The sequence below is a fragment of the Capronia epimyces genome, assembly GCF_000585565.1.
Source record: "Capronia epimyces CBS 606.96 chromosome Unknown aczIQ-supercont1.9, whole genome shotgun sequence".
NCBI classification, from domain to species: Eukaryota; Fungi; Ascomycota; class Eurotiomycetes; order Chaetothyriales; family Herpotrichiellaceae; genus Capronia; species Capronia epimyces.
Genome location: NW_006912912.1, coordinates 651,647 through 671,314, shown reverse-complemented (window position 1 = coordinate 671,314; position 19,668 = coordinate 651,647). Strand labels below are relative to the sequence as shown.

The following is a 19,668-nucleotide window of genomic DNA, read 5'->3' as shown; positions in this document are numbered from 1 at the left end:
TGCAGTGTGATCCCTGTTGAAGGCTCGTGGCAGGCCCAACCATGGCTGGTTCATTCACATCTTCCAGCAGCAGCCTAGGAACATGACTGCAGTCCGTCGCCACTAATAGTAGAGTAGGTGAACAAGCCCAACTTCATCGCCCGAATGTTCTGCTCTGTACTCCGTACACGAAGTCGACCTGCATTGAAGAACAACTCTCCATCAGCACCACCGACAGCTACCTAGTACTCACACCACTACCTGAAATTACGGGTGCAGATCCACCTTCGGTGATCAAGTAGAGACAACAATGGTGAGTTTGGACAGTTGACGTCCACGACAGCTGGGTCTGTGTGTACCAATATATCCCTCGCTCATCTCTCATCCCAGGCTTCATACAAATCAACGTTCAACAACTCCCCACGCTCATCTCCTTTCCGTCGTCCTGCCTCACCAGGGTCCCCTACCGTTACCAGCGCCAGACCTGCAACCCCTCCAACGAACAGAAGCGGTGCGTCTCCGATGAATTCGCCCTCAAAGCTCAAGCATGCCTATACGGTCTCCGAGGAAGAGGAGGAAGACCTCGTGCTGGTATCGACGCCATCCAAGAGCACTTCCGAGCCGTCCTTTAAGAGGGCACAAACAGAACCACCTCCCTCGCCGACGTCTCGTCGCCTGCCTTCTCCTTCCAAATATGACAGCAGCTCTTTCTCAAGATCCGGCATGACAAGAGAGCCAAGAAGGCTCGTATCCAACGATGGCTTGTCCCAAAGTGACAACCTATCCAAACTGCCGCCTCCACTCCTCCATAACATGCGTGAAGCCTTCTCGGTACTCGACGCCAACTCCACGGGTGCAATCGATGCCGAGTCAGTGGCAGAGACACTCCAATCCCTGGGTCTCCACGAGAGCAACCTGTCTCAGTTCTTTCCCCCAGGCCAGCCCCCGCAACTCTCTCTCCCACAATACCTCAGCCAGCTGGCCAATTTACTGGTCGGTCTATCACCGCAGCAAGAGCTACTGAACGCCTTTTCCGCTTTCGATGATGACGACAGCGGCCAGATAGATGTGGTAGAGTTACGTACCGCACTGCTCGGCACAGCTCCGGACCCGGGCGAGCGGCCCTTGACGCAGAAGGACATTGACAGGGCTATGGAAGGGTTCACCGGTAGAAGGATCCTGGGCAAGAATGTAATCGGCATAGCAGGCGTGCGAGGTCTAAACAGCCCGGCTCCTAAGAGGGGTGGCGATATCTTTCGATATCATGAGTTCGTGGCCAACTTGACAGGCGGGCCTGCAACAGAGTCCGCACAGACCCAAGGCGTTCCTGCACGATGATGGTTTGCTAATGGTGATGAATGATTGGGAATTTTCTGTGCCATTCAATTGATATTCGTCGTGATGCAGTCTTCTTCATATAAGGCATCTTGGCCTATGAAATCTTTGAGCTACGGTCAGCAGTAGCTCCTGCGAACACTCAGCGAAAGGGCTGAAATATGTACAATGCCGGTTCATTTGCATGCAGGATGATTCTGGAAAGGAGGCCGTCCTCCAGTTGTCCCGTCTACTGCCGACGTGGAACCGACCGCTGCCCAAGCTGTCTCAGTTAGCGTCCTAGGAGATATTTCTTGTGTTTCACGGCTCTGCTCTTAAAGATCAAATCCTAGCGAGTCCCTTCTATCGTCCGTCAGGCGGGCCCACTCGAGTAACAGGCGGAAGAAATACAACTCCATGTCCTCTTTGCGGAGGACTTTGCCCGCCCAGTCTCTTCCGGCTTCGGCAATGATTTCAGCTTCTTTGATATGCGGTCTCCACCAGATATCCTGGCCAAACATGGTCCCGTTGATGCCGGCAAAATAAGCAAGTGTGCTCCACACGCCGTGCAGCCTGGTATCTTGGGGCACGAAATGCAGCCACGCTGTGAGGCGGGAGTCGTACCATTCCCGGAAAAGGGCGGTTTTGAACGGGAGAGAGCGGGACTGGAGGAACGGCAGGAAACGGCCCGAGAAACCTGCCCCGTCAAGGTCGAAAAGAAACCTGTAACGCCAGTGAGCTTGGAAATCAGACGGCCGTACCAGGTCGAACTCGGCTTCTTGATCATGACAGTCGTGCAGTCCAACACCCCCACAGCGGGCGATGCGATCGACAATTGCAATGTCAGTCTTTAGGCCTAGCTCCTTGACGGCCGGCCCCGGCAGGACTTGGTACTTGTACTTTGCGTGGTCGGATGGATTGGGCAGGAGGATGGCAAAACGGTCGTGAGGTGAGGTGGTGAGGTTGTTCGCCATATGGACAAGACGTTGACGAGTCATGCCACGCCAGACACGGTTCCCTGAAGAAACACCTTCTGAAGTGGCTCCTCGCCAAAACAGGACGTTTTCTTTCTGCTCGAAGGGAGGGTCTGGAAAGCCAGGACGGTAATCAGCTTGCCCAGGAGTTCCACTCTCTTCAGTGGGGGCATAGGCCACTTTGTCCATGTAGTTCCAGGCGGAGGGATAGAGGATGTCGTTGTAGCCATGGGGCTTAGACTGCGAAAAGACTGGCATTAACTGATAGGACGTTTTGAATGCCGCAGGAGACATGTAGAATCCATGAAGAGAGGCCATGTCAGGCTGGTGGCATATGTCTGCTGCCTCAGACCAGTTGGCCACAAATTGACCAAGGGAGTGGGGCGACACACAGGAGCCACAGATGTGCGCCTGAGATGAAATATGCGGATAACGTCTGGCCGGGGAGGAGGGATTGCATCCCACTGAGCCGTACTTGCGAAAGGTATTGCGGAAAGACATGTCGCGAAAGACCGTTTCAGTAAATTCATGCTCCGGAATTGGGAGCCAGCCTGCAGCGCGATCATTCGACCAACTTGAGCCACCGCTTTTAGCTTCCGATCCACCCTTCTCTCGCAAGAATTTGATGTCGGTATACGGTACAGCAACTCTTGACTCATCGTTCAAATTGAAGGCTAGATCCATGTCGGGAAGATGTCGCGCAAAGCTGTTGATCAGGACCGCAACGCCCTCGAGCATCCATCGATGTGTAGGAATGACATTTTCCTGAACCGACGCTTTTCCGTTCCGAATGGTGATGCCTGATATCTCGTTCCAAGGGTTCGAGACCATTTCCCAAGTCTGCCTTCTCAAATCAGCGGGTGGTATTGCTCGAAATGGCAACAGATCTTCATAGATCTGGTCAAACTCGTCCACAATAAGCGCAGACCTATTCTTTGCATAGTCAAACCACACATCAAACCCCGGGGGAGGGTTACAGTTATATTTCTCTTTGTACCGGGCAACTGTGTCGGCAAGTGAGGTGGTATTGCCCAAAGTCATCAGATATTTGTCGTGGTGGATTTTTGCGTCGTAAATCAGCATGTCGATTGGGTGGAAGTGAACGTAGCCTTTCTTCGACCAAGCCGGGAATAGGAGAATACACAGGAAGATGAATAAGAGTGCCTGGTGTGAGGATCTCATTATATACGTTGCGCCCAGTGCTTGTTGAATACGATGGTAACTCCAGCGCCCGAAAAAGACGAGGAAAACGGACAACGTTGTTGTAGATGCTGGTGCCGGCGGAAACGGGGTTTTATGTGCCCAAATGAACTCGAGGGCCGGGATCATAGTGATTAGTGCTGTCAGGTGAATCGACATGTCCAGTGCGCCGTAAACCATGATCTGATCGAGTCAGTACTTCGTCAGCAACGATACAACGGCCAAACTTACACAATGTAGACTTGAAATGCACAACAAGCAGAACAGTAAAACATGCCCCACAATAGCCATGAAGGACCCCAGTTCCAAGGGTGGCTCGAGGAGGGAGAGCCAAGCTCGGTAGTCTGGCTTGCAAATATAGACGACCAGAGCCACGACAGACCATGCAACGGCTGTGGCAATCATAACAGAGCTCCAGAGCACCACGCATCTCCGGCCCGATAGACCTCTACCAGCTGTCTTCGGTGAGGTCTCGTAGACTATAATGGCAAGGCACAAGTCCAAGAGGAGAGCTAGGAATTGCAACGCCGGAATAGTCCTATGTTCACCGGTCGTAAGAGGGCAGATGTACGTGGAAGCCAAAGGAGCCCAGAGGCTTTGAATCTGATAACAGCCGTAGGAAACCAGAAATATCGACAGCAGATACCTGCTGCGTGGCCGAAGAATAAAGGTACGCAAGTTTCCGCGCAAAAAATCGTAGATACTGCTGTCGGGGGTTTCTTCTTCCCTAAGAGCCTGTGGTCGCTGCGATCGGAGAGCATCATACGCTGTCAGCAGAAACGGCAGGAATACCTCCACACTGTCAATGGTGCATTCTGTTGCCTTTGTTATGCGTCGGTAGATCTCAATGCGTAGGGACAGCGCAGCAACTGCTACTACCAGCACAGAGACGCGGACCTTTGCACTGTGTCGAGGGCGCGTTGTAGAGGTGTGTGCAGGATCTGCTTTTCCATTCGCAAGTCCAAGATCGTCCAAAGGCAGAGCGGTATAGTCTGTAGACGTGGATTCTGGAGGATGAAGCAGTCTCGGTATAACCCTGCTTATGCTCGGTAAAGCAAAGGAGCATGCAGTCAACGCCAGGACGATGGTATGGACAGGCCGATCTACTTCCATCAGCATCTTCAGAGACATGTAGGTACTCGTAGGTACTCTACTCACCGTAAGCGGTCGAGATTGGAAACAAGTGCGCAAGACATCCTGCAGCCAGCAAGGATAGACTAAGAACGTCAGTGCTGCATACTGATCGTGAGCTCCGAGACAGACTCACAAGTAACACAGAGTTTCCAGCCCGGCCATGATGCCAGCCTTTCCCTACTTGTGCGACCGAGGGTCCTGTCTAGTCTTCTCTGGCTCAGGAGCGGTGACCGCAGACAGGCATTGAAGGTGGTGTGAGTAGTTTCCTTCGATCTGGAGGCATCACGAAGCACCGAAGCGGGCGCACTGGTGAGGTACGCAGCTAGGTGAGGGCGTAGAGGCGATTACCGTGGCCGGGTACACGAATGTCGACGCCGTGAAAGCACGGGGAACTCTACACCAGAGGTGACGCAGACCATGCGGGAGGCTGAGGCTGTGGCTGCACTCCAGTCTCTAGTGCCTCCACCCAATTCTTTCCATCCAGCAGAGGAAACTGCGCCGAACATTTTTTTTGGAGAGACTCACTTTTTCTTGCAACTCTGCCCGTCGCTCTTCCACACCCGAGTCTTTCATTGCTGCTGATCCAGAAAGCGGAGGGTGGCCGGGGTGTTCAGATATGCCTCGAAAAGCGATTGACTCGCGCATTCCCGCGCTGATACGCAATGGCATCCAAGAGAAGAAGCGCAGTTTCTTCGTCGTGGTCGGCGACAGAGCCAAAGATGTCATTGTACATCTTCACTACATCATGTCCTCCGTCGACATCAAGCAGAACAAGTCCGTGCTGTGGGCTTACAAAAAAGACCTTCTAGGCTTCACCAGCCACCGAAAGAAGCGCGAAACCAAGATTAAAAAGGAGATCAAACGTGGCATTCGAGATGCAAACACCGAAGATCCCTTTGAACTCTTCATTACCCTACACAACATCCGCTATGTCTATTACAAGGAGACGGAAAAGATCCTTGGTAACACATACGGCATGTGTATCCTGCAAGACTTCGAGGCAATAACCCCCAATCTTCTTGCTAGGACGATTGAGACGGTCGAAGGCGGGGGTCTGGTTATCCTACTTCTCAAAGGCATGAAAAGCTTGAAGCAGCTGTACACCATGTCTATGGATGTACATTCGCGGTACCGGACAGAGGCCCATGATGATGTCGTGGCTAGGTTCAACGAACGGTTCATCCTGTCGCTCGGAAGTTGTGAGTCGTGTCTGGTGGTGGATGATGAACTGAATGTTCTACCTATCTCCGGAGGGAAGAATGTTCAGGCTTTACCACCACCGTCCACGGAAGCCGAAAGCACGTTGCCCACTAAGAAAGAGCTGAAAGAGATCAAGGACAGCCTAGCAGACAGCCAACCCGTTGGCTCTCTTATAACTCTGGCAAAGACAGTGGACCAAGCCAAGGCACTGCTCACCTTCGTCGATGCCATCTCTGAAAAGACGCTGCGGAGTACAGTCACGCTAACGGCTGCCCGTGGACGAGGAAAGTCAGCTGCACTGGGTGTTGCTGTGGCCGCGGCGATAGCGCACGGCTATAGCAATATCTTCGTTACATCGCCTAGCCCTGAAAATCTGAAGACTTTCTTCGAGTTTGTCATCAAAGGCTTTGATGCCCTCGAATACATGGATCACGTCGATTATACAATTCTACAATCGACCAACCCGGACTATAACAAGGCCGTTGTACGCATTAATATCCACAGACAACATCGGCAGACCATACAGTACATCCAACCTCAAGATGCACATGTCCTGGGTCAGGCGGAACTAGTCGTGATAGATGAGGCAGCAGCAATTCCTTTACCGCTGGTTCGAAAATTGCTGGGTCCTTATCTGGTCTTCATGGCTTCAACTATCAACGGTTATGAAGGAACCGGGCGTTCCCTATCCCTGAAACTCATTCAACAACTACGCGAACGGTCAAGAGGTGGGGCGAACACCAATAGAGACGGACTCGAGGTTGCCGACAAAGCCACTGGCAACCCAGCCAAAGATGATCCAAAAGTCTACACTGGAGGCCGATCATTAAGAGAGATCACTCTTTCCGAGCCTATTCGATATGCGCCTGGAGACGCAGTGGAGAAGTGGCTCAATCGACTGTTGTGCCTAGATGCAACGTTGCCAAAATCCAAGATGAACACCCAGGGCACGCCTCATCCCTCGACATGTGAACTAGTCCACGTCAACCGCGACACCCTCTTTTCATTCCACCCCGTCTCGGAAAAGTTCCTACAGCAAATGATGGCACTCTACGTGGCGTCCCACTACAAAAACTCACCCAATGATCTTCAACTGATGTCAGATGCTCCTGCCCATCAGCTTTTCGTGCTTATTCCTCCCATTCCGGAAGATGCGAACAGACTGCCTGAACCATTGTGCGTCATTCAGGTCGCGCTGGAAGGAAGGATCAGCAAGAAGTCCGTTTTGAACAGTCTTTCCCGCGGTCAAAGAGCAGGGGGTGACCTCATTCCATGGCTAGTCAGTCAACAATTTCAAGATTCCGAGTTTGCTGGATTATCTGGAAGCCGTGTCGTGAGAATTGCCACCAACCCCGAATATCTAAATATGGGTTATGGGTCCAGAGCACTCCAGCTCCTAGCCGACTTCTATGAGGGCAAGATTACTTCGTTATCAGAGACTGAGGAAGCTACCATTGAAGACGTCGAACATATGCCTCGGATTACGGACGCTGAGCTGGAGGAATCAACTCTCCTGGATGACAACATCAAAGTGCGGGATATCCAGCAGATGCCACCTCTATTCAGTAAACTTTCTGAACGTCGACCAGATCGCCTAGACTACCTAGGAGTATCTTTTGGTCTGACGCAGCCACTCCACAAATTCTGGAAGAGAGCTTCTTTCGCGCCAGTTTATCTTCGTCAAACAGCAAACGAATTGACAGGCGAACACTCTTGCGTTATGCTCCGACCTCTATCATCCAGCACAACCACTGATAGCTCCTGGCTCGGCGCTTATGCGCAAGACTTCCACAAACGATTCCTTACTCTTCTGTCCTACCAATTTCGTACATTCGCCTCTGTCCAGGCCCTCTCCATATCTGAATCCGCCTCACGAGCCACTTCCTCTTATGCCGAGGCCACATCCGGCGTGCTCCCACTCACGAAATCTGATCTGGACTCTCTATTCTCCCCCTTTGACCTTGCCCGACTGGAATCCTATGCAAACAACATGCTCGATTACCATGTGATCCTGGACCTGATGCCTTCGATCGCGTATCTCTTCTTCACGGGCCGTCTAAAGCTGCCGCCTTGCAACGTCAGCCTCTCCGGTGTGCAGCAAAGTATTCTTCTCGCCATTGGTCTGCAACGCAAAGACTTGTCTGACGTGGAAAGAGAGTTGAACCTACCTAGCAATCAGCTGCTGGCCATGTTTGTCAAGGTGGTGAGGAAGGTCAGTACGGCTTTCCGCGCTGTCATTTCTGGTGCCGTGGAGGCAAATCTGCTGGATAAGAAAGACGCCGAACCCAACGGTGCCGCCGAGCCAAGAGTCGGCAGCCGCGTTGTTCAAGTTCCACCGACCGACGTGGATCTGAGCGCCAACGAGGATGAAAATGGCGAGGAGGTTGACCCGGTGCTAAAAGAGAAGCAGAGAGCGCTCATTGATGCGCTGCCTCTTGACAAGTAAGCCATCTTTGTTCGCTCGACCATATTTTCCCTCCACTTTACCTTCCGTAAACAACGCTTTTATACTCCCCAATTGTCCCACTGAGATTTCGGGCCATCTTGTGAATCGGCTGAACTAATAAAAGTCTGTCTTTAGGTACGAAATAACGTCCACCACCGTGGATGACGAAGCATGGGAAGCAGCGGAGCGTCAAGTCCAGGAGGCCGTGTTGAAATCTGGAAAGAGTACAACCGTCAGCGTGAAGAGCCAGAAGAAGCGGAAAGCCGAGGAGGTCAATGGATACGAGGCCGACAATCGCAATGAGGTGGACGGAGAAACGCATAGGAAGAAGGGGAAGAAAGACAAGGAAAAGGACAAGGGCGAGCATAAAAAGAAGCACAAGGACAAGGACAGACAGAAAAGTCGGCATGCATAGAGAGGTGGAGGTGGACAAGGCAAAAAGCACCTCGAATCAATCCTGAATCCATGACTGTTGAAAAACAATCCCGATCCGGATCCTGTTAGACTGCCTCCCTTTACAGAATGCACTATTCGTACGGACTCGGGCTTTCGATGTCTTTGGGCTGGCTGTTGAGCCAAACAAACTGACACGAAGCAAGGACACCAAGTGCTGATGAGACAGGAATACAATAATTGGAAAATCTCATTCGTCAAGCTGAATATGGAAATGGAAAGCATCGGTATCTAGATACGCCCCAAGGCTCTGTAGCCTTGTCCGTTGTTCCTGTGAGACCAGGACTGAAACCGAGACTGCGTGTGTGCTGGCGCCAGAAACGAGGTCCAGATCCAGGTCCAGATCCAGTGGGCTCGACCGGCATTCGATACTCTGTACAGAACGCGGTGAAGATCAAGCACAGACTTTTCGCCTTTCCCTCCTTCCTGTTGGTCGCATCACAGCCTCATTGACTTCCTCTGTGGCGTTTCACCCTCCGTTCCGTTAAGATGTTGTTCTCATCTCCACTTGAGATGTGGTGTCATATTGGATTCCTTGTTTCACATTCACGATGCATTCTCCCTCTCCCTTGGATCCCGTACCCGCCGGTACTGGCATGTACTTGATTGGGCCTAGTACTGGCTGGCCCCTAAGTACGGGACACATTTGATCTTCTGCTGTGGTCGTAATATATTGACTTTTCGAGCCCCAGGATATTCGAGGATAATGGTTATAACCAACCGTGAGTGTTCATGACACAACCCTAGTCTGAAGGCTGATACTCCGTATCATAATCCTCATCCTTGGCATGGTTTCTCTTTGTCTTATGTCGCTTTGCTCTTTCTGCGGAGCTTGCGCCAGATCGTGTGGTGGTCATGGACTGTGACAATGGCGACGGCCCAACCATGCTGGTGACTCTGTGCTTTGCTTTGCTTTTCGACCTTCCCTTCTTTTCGACGCTGCTCTTATCCACTGTCCAATGTGTACTATTGCGTTTGAGGCGGAGGACGTTCTTGAGATGTTTGTTGACAAGCGAATTTGACTGAGAAGTCGCGGTGGACTGCGCATTTACGTCTGAAAGTGGCGTAGTTTGGTCATCATTACCGCTGTCACCGTCATTGTCCTCGGTTGTTAGTTGTTCATGCTGCCCCATATGCTCCATCTCACCGTCGCCATGGTAGAACCACTCCTGTCCTTGTACTTGACTGCCATCTCTCTGATCCCAGAAACCGTGTATGATACTGGTCCGCTCCGGGTCTTCAGGATGTGTGAGCACTTCGTACGTACCAAAGCGAGGTTCTGGCCGCCAGTCTGCCATCAATTCAGGTTGAGGTCTGCTTCGCTCACGAACGTATGTGTCAAGAACCTCGTCCATGGATTTTCGCTGCGCGAAAGTTGACTGACGCGTGTATCGATATTTGAAACCCTTGTGTGAAAAGACTGTGTCGCTGGACAGTTCAGCTGGATTGAAAGTTAATGGCAGAGGAAGCTTGACGATGAGCGAGCGACGGTCGGGTTCCATTGTGGGAATCGTCCTTGATGAGAGCATTATATCGTCCGCCTGAAGCGGCTGTTGAACTGCCTGTGGGCAATCACCATTAGTAGTCAGGGCGCCAGATGGTGCGGATGTCGAAGCATCTTGCTCTGGAATTTGCCATCCTTGTTCGAAACCCCCATTTATCTCTCTAGTCAAGGCATTTCGATCTTCGATGGGTACTCCGGCGTCGCCGAGGGCCTCTCGCAGCTGTCGCCAGCTAGTGGTTGTGGCTGGCGCCATCCCAGCCCTAGTGAGCATGTCGTTAACTTTTGGAAGGATCTGGAATCGAATATACTGGGCTTTCTTGCTGTCAGGTTGTTCAACGGAGTTTTGGACTCTCCTTGCCCGAGCTTCCAGCTTGTTTTCCCCTGTAGTGGCGCCAGTATTCTTACCTGCAACATCACATTCACCGCTAACGGCTGTTAAAGATGGGCTGTCCACCTGCTGGTCTTGGTGTGTTTTCTGCTTTTTCATGGGTGACAGCTCACCCTCAACAGCAGTCAAATCTTCAGCAGACAGTGCATGTTTGAGGGCATTGTTTCCGGTGGACAATGAGCCTGTGACAATGTGTGCTTGGGTCTCCGATGATAGGGGAGAATTCTCTCCTGTGACATGCGCATCATCCCATGCGACATGAGCGTGCGTCTCCCTTTTCTGTGCTCGATAAAGCTCAGCTTCCAACAGAGGCAGCAGAAGTTGAAGTATTTTCTTTTTCTGAAAGATCTTGCTTTCAAGGACTTGGGCTTTCTCACAATCTTTTCTGTCTGCATTAAAATCAGCAGCTTGTCCATTGCTTTCCGACAGAGAACACGTTTCTCTTGCATGGAGCAACAAGGCACCCATATTGTGTTTGGTTCGATCAAGAATGCTCCTTGGACCATCTGGAAGTACATCCGCAATGTTGCTAATATCCGTGAGCCCACCGGCCTCCAAGCAAGTAATCAAGTTTGCAGGGTCTGTCTCGTTGAGGACGGCGTCGGCTAATTTGATGATCGATGCTAATGAGCCCACATCTGTTGGAGGATCCAGGTTCATGACGGGAGGTGTTTCGACCGGGCAATGGGAACTCTCTCCAGTGTCGGCCTGGGCATCGGGGGGAGTTGATGACCGCGATGAGGAGGCTTTGTCATTCACCTCCAGAGCGAGCGCCATGAACAAGTTATACCGCTCTTTTTCTTCATCGATTCGTCTTTGAGTATTCTCCCTTTGTCGGGCCTGTGAAAAGCCTGCGTAGAGCTGTTCAAGGTGTGAAATGCTTTGCCGCGACATTTGCACCTCGTAAAGGGAATAGAGCAGCAGGTTCCGGCCCCATGGGTTCAGCTTTGTCGTCTTGATGGTCTTCCACCAATCACTCCGGGAGATGGTTCCTCCTAGGCGTTGAAGAACATCTTCCAGAAGCTGTTGACCCTCCTTTAGGTCGCCCGACGTGGCTCTTTGACGAATGCGCTCTTCAGAGACACAGGCCTCCTGTAATTCGCCTGCAGTGATTGCCCAATAAGATCCATCCCTGTGACTTCGCGATATGAAGATGGGTGCTCTGGACGGACTCTTTTGACGCGATTTCCCTACAGGCCCTGGAGGACGTCCAGGGCCATGTTCCTTCTTCGTCTTACTGCTGACAACAGTTGTTCTGGTCTGCTGTGCTGACTTTGGCCCCTTCCCAGTCGGCTCGCTAGGACCAGGATCATATCCGACGCGTAATGCTTCATACCAAACGTTCGTCAATGTCTCAAAAGCACGGTCGAGCACTTCCTTTCGTCGTTGACTGTCCTCAATTCTTGAGCCCAGGTCGGCCCAGTCCTTCACGTGTTCCATAATCTGGGCGTTGAAGGGTAGCTTCCGATCGGGAAGAAGACATGCACGATCAAATCGTGCTCGATGCCGGGAGCGGTAATTTGGGGGCAAGGCAGGTGGAAAGCCATACGACACAGGAGTTGCAGCCTTCCCTGTACCGTTTTGCTTCCCCCACTCGGGTATTTCATATTTTCCAGACTCGAGACCCTCTCTAAACGCGGTGCAGATGGCACTTTGGGTTGTTCCCGACCTCTTCTCAGCGGCCAGACCCTGGGTGTTTGAGTGCTTGTGCTTGGAGTTGTAAGCTCCGTCTTCTTGCCTATTAGCAACTGGGACTGATTGCTGGATGGTTGGGTCGGTGGCAGTGCCACTTGGATCAGCATGGGCTGATTTGGGCGATGATTGGACAGGGTATTCTTGTTTTTTCGTCGTCTGTTGTCCTTTGAGTTGGTCTTTGTCCCGGGATTCCATTTGTATCCCTGTGGTCGACTGGACATCGGAGCCTTGTTCACTGTGGCCTTCTGTTTGGGTCACGCCCATGGAGCCGATCTCTGAGGGCGATAATGGGACAGCCGATCTATCCAGATTTCCACCATCCTGCAACCGATCACAGTCCATGACGGTTCATATCAGAAGGAAAGCTATTCTCACGTCATGTCAGACCCAGTGCATAGAAAGCACACAAGTTTCTTCTCCCTGCAAAATCCGTCAGATCGAGAATCAAGAAAGTTGGAGCTGCAGATCCAGGTTTGGCAGCACCTTACTGAAAACGGACCAACGCGTCTGCAGATATAGGTCAGTAGTATTCGCCTGAGTAGCTCAGAAGTTTCTTTATAAATACTGCAGGCAGTCAACGTAGACCGCAGATCGATAGCCAGATAGTAAAAGAAAAGAAGACAAGGGACGTAGAAATGACGGGTGGGTGAGGTGAAGCGTATAGTATCAAGAAGTGTTTTGTACTGGCGGAGTTTTATATCCGTCCTACATGTGTCACCGACAAGATCGGCTGATCAGATGTCGTGACCATTTCTCGCGTGAAGCAGTGAAGGCCAACCCCTTTCATTTGAAGCAAGAAGCTTCAGTGTTCATCATAGCTCATCATGGTCTACCTCGGGAGTTTCCACGGGCTCTGGTTCGGCAGCGTGGTCAACAGCTTCGGCCGACGAGGTTTCATCGTGTTCTACCTGCGGAGTCTCCACGGGTTCTGGTTCGGCAACGCTGTCAACTCCTTCAGCGGGGTCTGGCTCTGGAGCGTCTCGTGTCCCTGCTCCGAAACCTGGCGGGATTTTTGACTTAGACCCTTCTCCGAGTTTGATGGCATCGATGAAGTCTTCTAGATCCCGCACATCGTAGGCTTCATGTGAATACTGTCTCCACCAGCCTCTCTTCATGTTTATTGCAATGATCTCCAGCCTTTCCTGTGGATCAAGGCCGAGATCTTGTCTAATCCCACTCGAGTTCTGCACCTCGCCCGGAACAGCATAGATGGGTATGATGCTGGCTTTGCGTTTCTGATACTTGTCCGCAATTTCGGCCAAGGATGCCAGTGCAGTTGTTGCGGACTGGGGTAAGACTGATTCCGGGCCCGACAAGGAAGGGAGTAAAACCAACAAGCAGATATGGCTTTTTGGTGTCAAGCAGGCAGCTTCTAGCTCCGCCAACGTCGCGACGATTGGGACAGGAGGGGCTGCGTCCGGGATGACAGCAGGTTTTTCTTCTTGCTTGACAATAGGAAGGGGTGACTCAGTGGGCGTGTCGTCTTCAACTACAGTTCCTGAATGGGCCAGGTAATCGTCGAAATCAGAGGATCTGTGGGCTTCAGAACTTCTGGAGAATTCGGCCGAAATAGAGGAGGATGCTTGACTCTCTTTCTGGGAGGATGACTTGTGTGATTTTGACGACTTTGCACCCTTAGGCGCTGGATCTGGATTAGGTGTTGCGATTTGGCTGAAGAAAGCCAACAGTGAGTCTCGATTGATCTCGCCCTTATATGGAATCGGCGTTTGCCCGGGAGCCGACACCAAGAGAATCGATGGGAGCTCGGTGACACCATTCTTCTCGGCAGTAGCTTTGTCCCTGACTTGAGCGAATGCGATCTTTCCCAGGAAATCAATGGCCAAGCTCTTGACTAGCGGGCTTGTGGTTCCTTTGTCGGAGAAAACAATGGCTTTTGCCGGAGGGGACTGGTTGCTTAACCATGTATCAAGAGCATTCCCTTGCAACCTCTTTACGTGGTTTGGAATCTTGTCTTTGACGGCATCGACGATAGCTTTGGAGGTTCGTGGCCCGTTGTAATCTTCCACAATCGGCCGGCCGGGCTTCTTTCCTGGTTTTACGATTTTCAGCGTCGGGAAGCCCTGAACACCCATTTGTCCACAGAACTGCTTGTTTGCATCGTCGTCGCAATTGACGGCAGCGACTTTAGCAAGTGCAGCAAGATTCTTTGCAGCTTTCTCGTACGCGGGCTTCAGGTTTTGACAGTGACCGCACCAGGGAGCGTAGAACTCGACGATCTGGATTTGTCAGTCGGAGCACGAGAGGCCCAGGGGTCGACCAGTCCTACCGACGTGTGATTGGACTGGGCAATCAAAGAGTCGTAAGTCTTTGCAGTCACCTGAAGAACTGGAGAGTTTTTCGTATACATAGCATCTGCGTGCACCAAGCCAGTCAAGGCCAGAGCAAGCACGGCGAAGTGCATGGAGGGAGACATCCTGTCAAGTAGTGAAGGGGAGATGAGCGAGTGTGGAAGGATGTCAAGGCACAAGATGGTGATGCAAGAATGGATTTGCCATAGACCAGAGCATCAACTGCTGCTGGTATCGGTCGTGGGACAGCAGTGAATGATCCAGTTGGGAACACTGTGGCATGATTGCAGGTGAGATGAGGCAGTTGTGATGTGGAATCTGGGGAAGCTGCATGTAGAATGACGAGTGTCTGACATGATCCTTTCCCCTCAGTCTCAGGCCCGGGCTGCCTCTGGCTGAGTGGGATGAGGGACACATTTCATGGTCAGACAAGCTCTTTCTGCCTGCGCCTTTCCTTAAGAAACGTCGAGAAGTTGGTAGGGTTACCTACCTAGTACCTAGTTAATATTGTATCTCCTTATTCTCTGTCCTCCTTACGACGAGGCAATCCCGATGCCGAGACGATCCTGATCCGACATCTGAGACCAGTCGAAGCCATAAGATGCTCGCAAGTCCCTAGCCAGCCACAAGTCTGGTCTTCGGCCTACGGATTACATCAACTCGGGTACATTACTATCCCCACACGATGTACAGAGTACCTATATCAGTGTCCAACAGTCCATTGTCGGCTTGTGGGATAAGCTGCGTCAGCAAGCTGCAAAAATGAATCATCAGGCTAAGGCTTAGGGGCTTAAGGCCACCAGTCAGCCCCTTAGCCCTAGGCTTAGCTACCTACCTCTATTGATTGTTAGTGGTCATCTGGTTACGGACCCCGATTCCACGATGCCCTTGGTCGGTGGCTGTGGCTACCACTTCCCGTTTACACATGGACCATTAAACTCTCAACCAAACGAGGAGTGAGACAGCCAGTATATTACTATATACAGAGGACTAGTCCAATATCCTGCTATTCTAGACTATCCGTGTACTTGCGTACTAGTATGATCAATGTCCTGACTCCAGATTTTCCCTTTCACTGCTTCCTGGGAGAACACTCACCCCTTCCTCCATGTACCCTCACATGCAGTGTTCCGGCTCTTTCTCCCGTTTGCTGTCTAGCATGACACTATGGAACAAGGTCGCGTGAAAAGAGCTCACCACAAAGTCAGAACGGGTTGCAGGACCTGCAGGTAGTTCACCCTGTCCACAGTACGGATACTCCGTATTTACTTGACCTAATGCCCCGTTGTAGGAAGCGTCGGATCAAATGTGATGAAGCAAAGCCCGTCTGTCGGCAATGCACTAGCTCTCTACGCAAATGTGAGGGATATCAACCTCAGGCGTGGCTGTTCGAGCCTCGTGGTGACAGCAATGCGCCCGACCAGCACAACACCCTCGTCCAAGTTATATCTCCTCTGGGGCCCTTCGGAGATGGCATCGACAAACGTGGGTTCCAGTTCTGGCACGAACAAGCTGCGCCCATATTCTCCAGTTACTTTGGTGCGTCTCCCCTGTTCGCCTTCTCCTTTCTCTCAGTGTCAATAGGGCCAGGGCATCGACTGACCGCGCCGCCAGGTCATTCCTTCTGGTCGCGACTTCTGCCCCAAATTGGAGTTGTTCAACCAGCAGTCAAGCACTTGCTCATTGCTACGTCGTCCCTAGTTGAGACTGCTGTTCAGAAGGGCGTCTCTCGAGACCAGAACGCTGTTTACCAGACTCACTACACTAGGGCCATCCAGGCTACATGTTCTTCTCGGCAGATTGAGAGTGTCCTGATGGCCTGCCTACTGTTCGCCTGTTGTGAGTTCATGCAAGGCAATGTTGTTCCCGGCCTTCATCACATCAACTCAGGCTTGAATATCATGGAGGAGTGGTACAAGACGGGCAGCAGCATGTCGTCCGGGCCAAATGCTCAAACTGCACGTCTGATTATCGATGTCATCGGTCCCCTCTTTATCTCCTACATTGACAAGGCCCCAACTTACGGGAGGGGAGATATCACCATCACTCAGAGTGCATGTTCTGGCACCATCAGTCCTAGCCATGAACTACCCTACTTTGACCATTTCACAGATCTGCATCGAGCACACCATGCCTTGGACGGTATTGCTCATCACGTGGCAAGGATGATGGACTTCAGGAGGACCCCGTTGGCCCCCTCCCCTCCGCACAAGCTGCAAAAGTTACTCGACACTTGGTGGGTGTCCTTCGAGGTCTTGAAAACAAACATGCCGTGGGCCCGAAAAGAGCGGCTCAAACTATCACTGCAGTTAATGCACGTCCAATACACTGTCCTGTCAATGATGCTGCGCTATTTAGTAAGCAAAAATGAAGGTGTCTATGACCATTTCGAGCAAGAGTTCCATTGGATCGTGGATCAGTACGACGACTTCTCGAAAGCCTGGGCAAAAGATGAGCCTTTGAAATTCTCGGCCAGGATCGAACCCGTCGATGGCCACATGGGATATATTTCCCCTTTGTTCTTCACCGCCACCAAGTGCCGGCACCAATATATCAGAACCGCAGCCCTGAACCACCTCGCTGCTTTGAGGGTGGTGGAAAACAACTGGACCAGCTGTACCGCGTATCAAATTGCTCGAAAGATCATCGCCATTGAGAACACACGGTCCATCATCAATGATCGCGTCGGTCTGAGGGACGAGAGAGATCTAATCCGGCCAGTGGAAGCCTCTATCACCGACAACCGGCTGACTCAAGCCACCCTCGAGTATATCGGGCATCCTTATGACGATGCTTCCCTTTTGATGCAAGAGACGATTGACTTGCAGGGCTGCTCTGCGTCGTCAGTCCAGTGGGTATGTTTTCCTTTGTTGCGTACCTAAGGCTCTGCTACAGACGTGCACTGACCACGACCAGCCGCTGGGCAGGATCATCCGAATTGGAGGCTTTCAAGGAGGTGCGGTCAGGCCTAGGCCCACTAATTGCCGCTGCCGCTTCTTCCAGGCAAAGGAAGATATAGTCCTTCGAACGAAATGGTGACTGCGACTGACTGTCTTCACAATGGATGGGGAACAACACCATCTAATCAGTCCTCCTATGCAAAAGACAGTGTCGATCCCAAGCTACCAACTGACGTTGTGGTGCAGAAGTATATGCTGCATCCGCGAGTCCTATTCAGGTAGGAGACCAAGTTGGATCATTGTGCCGTGCCGGGCAAGTTGGGCTTGCTTAAAGCCCCTGGCGCCGCGCGTCCAGAGAGGCAAAGGACATCGAGAGGGCCAGAGACAAACCACACGACTACTCTGTAAGAATAAAAGGACCAACCACGAGCTTCGAGGCACTTTTTGATTCTCGTTCACGCAAGAACCAACCCTCGAGACCTGGAGAGATCTCAGATCTTCTGGTTCCTTTGGCCGGGTTCTGGGAGCTGTCTTATTTGCTCCAGACCTTCGCACATTCGATTTGTGTAATAGTCGAGAGCATTTTTTATTGGCGCCAGCGAGGGTAGCGATGGAACCCTGGAGGTGTCGGCGTGGATGTCCACGGAGCTGAATGCGATCACCGTCTCTAATCGACTCCGATGACTGGCCGCGGCTGGATACAGGCAAGTAAAAGGGCGATGCATAGTGTCCTCTGTCAGGGTGTCGGTTCTAGACCGCTGTCTGTTCCTGACGTCCTTCACCTCAGGATCCGCCTTGATCCTGTAAGATTGAGCGCGAGCTCCTTTGGCACTTCATTTCTAGCCATGAGTGGCAGACGGGGCGATGGTCCTTGCCATATCTTGCCCTAGATGCAAGAGGCAAACATAACCTCTAATGATATTGGAGATTTATGGCGCCGAACATGGTCCTTTCATCACCAGGCAGCGTTATCAGGCCGTCTAGAGTCCAAAGCTCGTCCGATCGAAACTGGTCCCGACTATCAGGGCCTCCCAAGCACGTCCCGGACTGCTAGGAGTATGGTCTGACAATGCGAAGCCAAGACTTCAGACACGCATCAGCATACCAGTCACAAATACCTTGCACTGCTGAAACGGGAAGAAAAGTCCGTGGCCTTCTTGAGCATTTCTCTGCGGCGGGTGGGGTTGATGGTCGCGCCACCAGCGATATCCTTTTCTCGGTCGAAGGCGCGCGCGCTGGGGTCGTCCTCTTCTTCTCCCGTGGAAGCCGCACTGTGCGCAGAGTAGAGCGAAGGGCCCCGTTTTTCCTGCTTGTCGTTAGCATCAACCCAGAGTGCTTCACATGGGTGTTGGCAGATTGGCGCGGGATCCAACAGGGCATGGGTTAGAGTGGAGGGACTTGCATTGTACTCTTTCAATCTCCTAGCGGTAGCCTCGCCTTGAGAACCGTGTTCTGATGTGGTCCCTGTCTTCCCTGCCGTAGCAGGATCCTTGATCCCCATAACTTCCCTCTTCAACCTGGCCTGTTTCTCTTCCGGCGTTTCATGCCACGACTCGCCTCCTGCGGCAGGCTGAGGCGCGGCCTTTGCGCCCCTCCCTGTGTTGAATTTGCGGTTCTTCAATTTCGTAGGATCGACTCGCGCCGACCAGTCGCCGCCGGTGGGTGCGAGGGTCATCCATTCGTCGCGCTTGGCCGGTACTACGGGCGGAGGAGGGCCAGGAATTTGCGCGCCTGTATGAGACTTGGTAGTGGCAGCGCTGGCGGAGGGCAGACTCGGGCCAAAGCCATCATCGTCATCACTGCTGCTACTGCTCTCGTGATCGTCTTGACCGCCTCGTGCCTGTGAAGGAGAAAGAGTTGAAGAAGGGCGTTCGTCTAGAGGCGCAGGTGGAAGCGTCGGGCCTATCACGCGGGTTCGTTTTGTGGACGGCGGTGACTGTTCTCTTCCCTTTCCTTGCTGGTTTGGAGGGAGAGGTCCAGTGGACGAGTCTGAGTCGTCATCGCTATTGCTGTGGTCCTCGCCACCGTCGCGTTTCCGCTTTTGCAGTCCGGGTGGAAGTTGAGGGCCGACAGAGCTCATCTTCGTCTGGGCATAGAATTTCAATTAGACGGCCCGCTGAGACAACCGTATCTGCTGGTGCTACTAGAAAGAGTGTTAGGTGAGTGTTGTAG

General features: G+C 52.1%; 7 protein-coding genes across 7 annotated transcripts; 3 read left to right on the top strand and 4 right to left on the bottom strand.

Moving 5' to 3' along the window:
• Positions 1-501: 501 nt before the first annotated feature.
• A1O3_09234 (uncharacterized protein) lies at positions 502-1,317 on the top strand (the record flags this gene model as incomplete). The annotated part of the gene is made up of 1 exon (XM_007739328.1): positions 502-1,317. One exon carries the CDS (start codon positions 502-504, stop codon positions 1,315-1,317), a length of 816 nt encoding a protein of 271 aa, XP_007737518.1.
• A 311-nt stretch (positions 1,318-1,628) lies between these two features.
• A1O3_09233 (uncharacterized protein) lies at positions 1,629-3,872 on the bottom strand (the record flags this gene model as incomplete). The annotated part of the gene is made up of 2 exons (XM_007739327.1): positions 1,629-3,650; positions 3,699-3,872. 2 exons carry the CDS (start codon positions 3,870-3,872, stop codon positions 1,629-1,631), a joined length of 2,196 nt encoding a protein of 731 aa, XP_007737517.1.
• A 1,345-nt stretch (positions 3,873-5,217) lies between these two features.
• Positions 5,218-8,662, top strand: A1O3_09232 (tRNA(Met) cytidine acetyltransferase; the record flags this gene model as incomplete). The annotated part of the gene is made up of 2 exons (XM_007739326.1): positions 5,218-8,243; positions 8,383-8,662. 2 exons carry the CDS (start codon positions 5,218-5,220, stop codon positions 8,660-8,662), a joined length of 3,306 nt encoding a protein of 1,101 aa, XP_007737516.1.
• A 781-nt stretch (positions 8,663-9,443) lies between these two features.
• Positions 9,444-12,551, bottom strand: A1O3_09231 (uncharacterized protein; the record flags this gene model as incomplete). The annotated part of the gene is made up of 1 exon (XM_007739325.1): positions 9,444-12,551. The coding sequence occupies one exon, from the start codon at positions 12,549-12,551 to the stop codon at positions 9,444-9,446; it is 3,108 nt and encodes a 1,035-aa protein (XP_007737515.1).
• A 548-nt stretch (positions 12,552-13,099) lies between these two features.
• On the bottom strand, positions 13,100-14,721 carry A1O3_09230 (uncharacterized protein; the record flags this gene model as incomplete). The annotated part of the gene is made up of 2 exons (XM_007739324.1): positions 13,100-14,524; positions 14,575-14,721. The coding sequence occupies 2 exons, from the start codon at positions 14,719-14,721 to the stop codon at positions 13,100-13,102; spliced, it is 1,572 nt and encodes a 523-aa protein (XP_007737514.1).
• A 1,152-nt stretch (positions 14,722-15,873) lies between these two features.
• A1O3_09229 (uncharacterized protein) lies at positions 15,874-17,635 on the top strand (the record flags this gene model as incomplete). The annotated part of the gene is made up of 2 exons (XM_007739323.1): positions 15,874-17,451; positions 17,513-17,635. 2 exons carry the CDS (start codon positions 15,874-15,876, stop codon positions 17,633-17,635), a joined length of 1,701 nt encoding a protein of 566 aa, XP_007737513.1.
• A 969-nt stretch (positions 17,636-18,604) lies between these two features.
• A1O3_09228 (uncharacterized protein) lies at positions 18,605-19,576 on the bottom strand (the record flags this gene model as incomplete). The annotated part of the gene is made up of 2 exons (XM_007739322.1): positions 18,605-18,831; positions 18,895-19,576. The coding sequence occupies 2 exons, from the start codon at positions 19,574-19,576 to the stop codon at positions 18,605-18,607; spliced, it is 909 nt and encodes a 302-aa protein (XP_007737512.1).
• Positions 19,577-19,668: the final 92 nt, after the last annotated feature.